The sequence below is a fragment of the Cladophialophora yegresii genome (assembly GCF_000585515.1).
Source record: "Cladophialophora yegresii CBS 114405 chromosome Unknown aczIN-supercont1.1, whole genome shotgun sequence".
NCBI lineage: Eukaryota > Fungi > Ascomycota > Eurotiomycetes > Chaetothyriales > Herpotrichiellaceae > Cladophialophora > Cladophialophora yegresii.
This window is the reverse complement of record NW_006913045.1, coordinates 4177204-4184366: the sequence shown is the minus strand read 5'-3', so window position 1 is coordinate 4184366 and position 7163 is coordinate 4177204. Positions and strand designations below refer to the sequence as shown.

At 55.7% G+C, this 7163-nt stretch overlaps 2 protein-coding genes across 2 annotated transcripts; both read left to right on the top strand.

Moving 5' to 3' along the window:
- Positions 1-1355: 1355 nt before the first annotated feature.
- A1O7_01501 (uncharacterized protein) lies at positions 1356-2644 on the top strand (the record flags this gene model as incomplete). Its single annotated transcript, XM_007755538.1, has 2 exons — positions 1356-1678; positions 1801-2644. 2 exons carry the CDS (start codon positions 1356-1358, stop codon positions 2642-2644), a joined length of 1167 nt encoding a protein of 388 aa, XP_007753728.1.
- Positions 2645-5244: 2600 nt separating this feature from the next.
- A1O7_01500 (uncharacterized protein) lies at positions 5245-6476 on the top strand (the record flags this gene model as incomplete). The annotated part of the gene is made up of 2 exons (XM_007755537.1): positions 5245-5441; positions 5498-6476. 2 exons carry the CDS (start codon positions 5245-5247, stop codon positions 6474-6476), a joined length of 1176 nt encoding a protein of 391 aa, XP_007753727.1.
- Positions 6477-7163: the final 687 nt, after the last annotated feature.

Genomic DNA, 7163 nt, shown 5'->3' with positions numbered 1-7163 from the left:
TGTGTGTGTGTGTGTGTGTGTGTGTGTGTGTGTGTGTGTGTGTGTGTGTGTGTGTGTGTGTGTGTGTGTGTGTGTGTGTGTGTGTGTGTGCTATCCATGATCCAGTATCTAGCGTTGCTCCAGCCACAGTATCTTGGTGGCCTTTCAGCTCAGTCTGCCTTTGGTCCTGCTTGGATCGAACATACATGTGGTACGTAGTGTGTGGTGGCAAGCATGGAGCGGCGCGTTCTCGATGCTGTAGCTACAGTACCTATCTATGCACGTGTCGCAGAAGGCGCGTTTCTCTGGCCTGGAACTGTCATTCGCACCTGCTCCACTGCCCTTCCTGACTTGACTCTCTCACCCTGAGTCTACATACAGGAGGGGCATCGCAGTGCCATACCACATGTGCGCGTACCGTGTACGGAGTACCGGGTGCTCCGTCTGATGACCGTGGTCGGCACGGCTTGCGGAAGTGGGCGCGCCGCATGGTCCTGCAATGTATTGAAGTTCGGTGTGGGTGCTTGCTTGCTGGGGGAGCGAGAATGAAGTGAGAAACGAATCAAATCTTGGTCCGAACGGGAAACGAAGCTGAAGCTGCAGCCACACTCACCTAATGGTGCTGTGGTTGTTCGATTTTGTAAGCAGACCTAATTCCGGAGTAATTATTGCTGGCCGCATCGATGGTATATGAGCTTGTCTGCTTGGCTTTGCTAATCAGGCTGGGATGTCGTAGTCATTTAATCCCATCGCTCGGCTACGGGTGCGAGTACGACTCGTGTACGCGTCCCTGAACGGGCACTACGTACTCCGTAATTACCTACATGTCGAATGTGTGCACCGTAAGATAGAAGGACCATGGAAGCATGTGCGGGAGGACGCTATCTCCCGGACGGCGTCGACGGCGTCACAAATACGAGGTGGAAGCCATGGAAGAAATTTGGAAGGCATGGAAGCCTGTTAAGCGAGATAAGATGGTGATCTAACTTCAGGATGGAGTTGTTTACCGATGACGAATGGGGGAACATGTCCGGTCCCGGGGGCTCGGTTGGGTCAAGCCTCGTACGTTTCCGGCTGTGTTCAGGGTGGGCAAGTGGCAGGACGGCGGAGGCGATCTTTGGTGGTGTGGACGGTGGACACACGGAGCGTGCAAGCGCCGGTGTGATGTGATTCGCAGGAGGGGCATGTCACCTCATTCGCATCTGGCGGCATCACCATTCCTTTGTGATGTTTGATGCAGTCGAGACGTGGACTGTTTCGCAGTATAGACGGTGATTGCGATGAACTGGCCCCAGGACCTTCGCTCTTCTTGACTGGCGTGTATTCTTGTACCGGCGTTCTTGCTGGACATACATACGCAGCACGAGTACCCCGTAATGGAGGAGGATGCGGAAGGTGTTCCTGTGCAGCCAAACACGGACATCAAGGCACCGCGCGTCAAAGTTGTCGTCACGGGAGGATTGGGGTTCGTGGGCTCGGCTGTCGTTCGAGCATTGCACGAATTCCACCCCGATTGGCATGTCTGGATTCTGGATAAATGCAACCATGCGCCAGGTGAGCTGGACCTATTGCGCGGCTGCAAGTATGAGTATGTACAAGCAAATATCACAGATGGTGACAGCGTCATGAGAGCGCTTTCCCTCATTGAACCCGATGCTGTTGTTCACACGGCAGGGATTGTGCCCTCACTGAGTGAAAGGTACGTAACTAGGTGCTTCCCCAAGGTCGGACAGATGTGTTTGTGTGTTGACAGCCTCGAGCCCACACCTTCTTTCGTCACCGACGGTCGATGAATGAAATAGCTGATGGCTATTTCGGCAGGTATGCACGACGTCTCGAGGCCTTGGTCCACAACACAAACGTGGAAGGCACGCGCCATATGGTTGATGCGGCCAGCAAGTGCGGGTGCAGGGCATTTGTATACACGAGTAGCTGCTGCGCCGTGACCGACGACATGAGCAAATCGTACGCGAACATCGACGAGACGTGGCCCGTCGCCGAGCGGTCGTCCGTGTACGGCGAGAGCAAGGCCGCAGCCGAAAGAATTGTCATTGCAGCAAACAAAGATCCCAATCCCATGGCCACGTGCGTGTTGCGACCTTGCGTCGTCTTCGGAGAAGGAGACGACCAGCTAATACCGCCGATTCATGCTTGCATCGCAAAGGGCGAAACTCGCTGGGTCATCGGAAGCGCCACGAATCTCTGGGACACGGTCTACGTAGGCAATGTGGCTGATGCGCATGTCCTTGCTGTCGAAAATCTGTTACAGTCAGAAACCGCAGCAGGAGAGACCTTTTTCATCCAGAACAACGAGCCCGTGTCCTTTCGAGACTTCAGCCTCGCCGTTTGGAAAGAGTTCGGGCACTTTCCCCCGGCCTGGGAGATTCCAATCCCGGCAGGACTGGGGTGGGTACTGGGCTTGCTTGCGGAAGTCTTTACGCGAGTTTCGGGGACGCCAACGACCCTCTCGCGTGGAAGCGTGATGGACGCCTGCGCGATGCGCTATGCCAGCGGTGACAAGGCCAAAAGCATCCTCGGCTACCAGCCTCGAGTAGGGCTTGAGGACGGAATCCGGTGGAGTTGCCAGGTGAGTCGTGCAAGCCAGGTGCTACGAATAGCCACGCTAACAGAGGTGATGCCGATCAGGAGTATGCGAGACGCTTAACGAGACGACGACTGCCATGACTACATAGTATAGTACTTGCCGAGGGCTGCGCCGCCATGTCTGTAGCATGACGAAGTGTCAAATCATCCGTCCCGGCCCCGAGCGTACAGTCGGCATCGTGTCAGCATTCATGATTCCCGGCCGGACCGCAGTGGCATATACACAATGCCGTTGTGATCTGTGGAACTTTTGATCAAGCGCCAACTTTGACAGTGCTTACGTCGTCGCCGAGTCCGGCAGGTCGAATCCAGGCCCTTGACGTCCGCCGTCCCAGGAGCCAGGATCGTGGATGTAGACGTTAGCAACGGGGCCAAATACTCGCGAAGGTGGAAACTCATCCCGGTACCTGAGTGCCGGTGATGAGAGGCAGTGTGGCCCTTTCGACTTGTACCATCAGGAGCAGAGATGGATACACAGTAGCATAGTACACGGTACTATCACGTCCGGGGTCAGTGGCTTCAGCTCTCTTTATCGGTCAAGGAGGAGATGCAATGGGGACCACTACGAGGTACTTCAATAGACTAATCTGTTTACGAGCTTACTATGATAGCCTTGCGAGGTCGCTGTCTCAAGTTGGAAGTTGGATGGTACTCGTTCAACGGCCACCCACTCACCCATGCGTCCGACTCGAAGCCCGAAGATGACGTTGCGCAACGCTCGGCAGGCCAACGACGTTTTTGGGGACACGGGAACAGGGGGGTGGTTCAAGGGGAGCAATTCTGCAGCGAGGCTCTCGCCGACATGAGCCCCCTTTTCCCTTTCCCCGGCGACCACTTTCACCATTGAAACCCACTTCCCGCTTGCGAGTTGATGGCCTAATAATGCTACTTCTCTGGTTTAGCTAGTTACCATTTGGTCCATTTCTGCTTTTGACCTTGCTACGGAGTACAGAGGAAGAATCAACCTTGGAGCATTATTGCGCGTCCACCGACTTCCCGCTTCCACGGTGCCTTGATCCTGGATCGAAGTGAGCAAAATGCTCTTTATATCCAGCTTGGTTGGGCCTCGATACCCCCGCTCAAGCCAATAGTGACGGTACCCTGGCCTCTTGGAGTTGGGTCTAGACCTCACTGCCGAAACTCGTCTGGCGCTTTATCGACATTTGAGTTTCCGGGTGCTGTGCACGAGCTACATACGCCAGTCCCTGTCTTGTCGGGCTTCTTACAGGCGGCCGCCAGGATAGGGCATTTCGTCTCGCTTGTCACGTATCTGCTTCCCATTCTGGCCTCGCTGCTTCATCCTACGAGTAATGGCTATTGTGGATGTACACAGTAAATGTCGTGTGTCCAGGTCCTCTAATCTCGCATCCAACTTTCTCGAAAATTCGGTAGCCTCACCAAGGCGGTCGCAGATCACTCCCCTGATCGGCAGCAGGGCAGCCATTACAATGACGCTTGGGCAGCAAGATGGGGCTTCTCCAGTCGGTCTTGGACTCACTCGCGGAGAATCGCCTTGGGCCTTCCTCGACGTTTGGGCACCGGACCGAGACAGCAGGATCGTCCTGAGGGTCGTTGCTGTCTTCGCGTGTGCGTCTAGCAACAGCGATGCGGTCCCAGGCCTATCCTGCCAATTTCTCCACGAGCAATAGCCCAGGTATCGAGTCAACGAGGTCTACTCCGTCCTGTGTAATAATCATGCCATGCGGCCTCGCTAGCCAGCGCCTCATACGCTCATCACCCGTGCATCTCCACTGCCACTGTGATCCGCCGCTTATGCTCGAAACGGCCGACTCCAACGCACCGGACCAGCTTCGTCTCCAACTTTGGGCGGCGTGCTACTCCAGATTGGTGCTCTGGGGGATCGTGCCACGAACTCGCGCCTTTGCAAGCGTTCAACGTTTCGCCGATCATGTGGAAACGCGTGACTGCCAGGTGATGCAGCTCGCGTTCACATCGAGCCCAGATATTAGTTATTGGTCGCCCTCGACATGCCTCGCGCATCAAAGCAGCGAGACTTCTAGTCAGTGTCATATCGGGTGCTGCCGTCCTTGGTAACCCCTCGGCGCCGGTGCTCGTGAAGAAATTAGAACCCTTCCAGAAACCCCCGGGAACCCGAGCCTCCATGAACCGAGTTCCAACTTTTGCTCGCAGGCACGACTAAGTGGCGCTCACACCAGACCAGGTCCTAGGTGCTAAAATGGTGCGCAATGGACAGGAGCGCCTCAACGCCTCATCCCAGGTACCGGCAAGTATCCGTCGCGCAGGGTCGGGCACTTTTGTTTCAGCCCCTACTAGGTGGGCCGTCTGTAAGAACTAGGCTGCTCCGGGGGTTGCGGGAATCGGCGGGAATCAGTGATCAATGGTGGTCCCATGTGCCTGCGAGCCCACAAACGCTACGGAGTACTGCCTGGGTCCTCCTCTCTTCACGTGCCCATGACGAATTCAATATCTTCATCGTGTTTTCATTCTGCCGTCCTTCACTCGCAAACGGTGCGGCCTCGAAACTAATGCCCAATTGCTTCACGAGTGCCCGATGCGAACCCCCGGCCAACAGATCACCCGACACGCTCCTATCAGAGTGGGAAGCAGTACACACCCCAGTTTCGACCTCCATTTGTTCTGCCTCCCTCCCGGGTTGCACATCTTCTGCCCGCTCTGATCATGTTGGCCTTGAGCCCGATCAGTAGTCTACATCCGACATACTCTTCCGGTCTCGCTCCTGGGGTTCGGTTTGCCCTCGACTTGACAGATAACAGCGCGGGCATGTCTGGGAAGGAAGATTTCCTCTTCTCTGGGCCGCAAGACACGGCCACACTGAGACCACCGGCGGACGCTTCGGCCCCGTTTGGTTTCCAGAGGTAGGTGCCAGCTCGATAGGGCTGCTCAAATCAGTCTTGTTAACACGTGCTTGCAGCAGGTTTACACAATGGCCTTCGTCCAACTACGATCCTTTCGCTGGAGAGCCCGGCGGACGTGTCTCTCCCGATCGTACGGAAAGGCTGCGGCAACGGCTGCCCCCCGAGATACATGGCGCAACTCGCATGCCCCCGACAACCGCCGTGGGCGATCCTTTCCGCCCGCTGTCGTACATGTCGCAATCGTCCGCCTTTACTTCGGACCCGGGCTCCTACCAGCAGCTTGGCCCGCCACCCAGGTCGAATCCGGACGACCAGAACGTTGCGCTTCGACGGCAAAGCCAGGACAGCTTCGTCCTCCAGACGGGATCGCCTACCAGTCAAGGGTATGCAGAGTTTGACTTGGAAACCCAGAATCGACGGGCGTCTGAACTCGGCAGGACGGCTACTCGCTACCACACCCGAAGGCGCCCATTTAATCAGGACGAGTTTGATGGTCCTTCACAGCTGCTGCCACTGCCTGTGCCTCAGCAGGAACACGCACGGTCCCAAGCTCTGCCGTCACTGCCTGTCCACCTCGAACTCGACGAGCAAGACGAGATCATTCTACATGTGAACGACATACTATCACGATGTGCCTTCCATTTCGTGGCGAAATATCAGTTTCCCATACCGCTGGAGCGGGATAAACCCCGGGTTCGAACACCAGCCGACCGGGAGTGGACCGAGTGGGCTTATCTGCTGAAAAGGCTTGCGACCAAGCGCAGAATCCCAGCGCGGGTGCTCTACGACAACCAGATAAAACAATTTGTGACAACCCTGGAAAATTCCATTGCGGTCAGACAGAACAACAGAGACCAACAGCCCAGGACCCCCAAGGACGATCGCTACATGTTACAGCTTGTCAGTGCAGCTACACAAGTTGCCAGAATTCTGATGGACTCGTTGTCAATGGAACAACTCGACGCTCTATATAGGCAGACGGAGAGCGTAATCCTCGAAAGAAGAGCCAGGCTTAGAGGATTGGGATTTCAATGAACTGCCCCGCAATGATATTTTTATGCCCCAAGCTTATGAGGACAAACACACTATTTTCTTCGACGATGCAGGCGTCAGATACTTCATCTTAGACACAGGTCTTTGCTTCTTGCGCAGCGTCTTCGCTGACGATCACTGTTCTCGATAGCAAGGGAGATCATGCTGGCACATGATTAGGACACTCCCAGCTGAGTCGGTGTTCTGCCACCCTATAACCTTGGGATACTTGGCCATATGGGGACCTCTGGACCTGCAGGCCAGGCCAATTGCATGGTGCATCCGCCGAGACGAGATGCAAGCCTCACTTTGCACACCGCATCTCGCTCAGAGACTCTAATCGATGAGGCAGACAGCGATCCAACTCCCCTGACCATGAGGGATACACACTCGTGCAATACGACGGTGCTCCTACGCAGGATCGTGCATTGTCCCTAGCACGCTTCCCAAACGCACAAAGAAGACGTCTTGGGACAGACCGCTGGACCTCCCACGATCTCGCTATCAGCAAGCAGATTTGAAGCGGCCGATCAGAAGTTGCGGAAGGATTGCAGCATGGTGCTGCCTTCCATTTCGGTCGAAAGGGATCACGGCGTTGTTTCCCTTCCTTCTGCCTTCCTACCGGTACTGGGCCGAAACCACGTTGAACCGAGGGTTCAGACTGCAACACCCGCGGAGAGACTGTTAGCT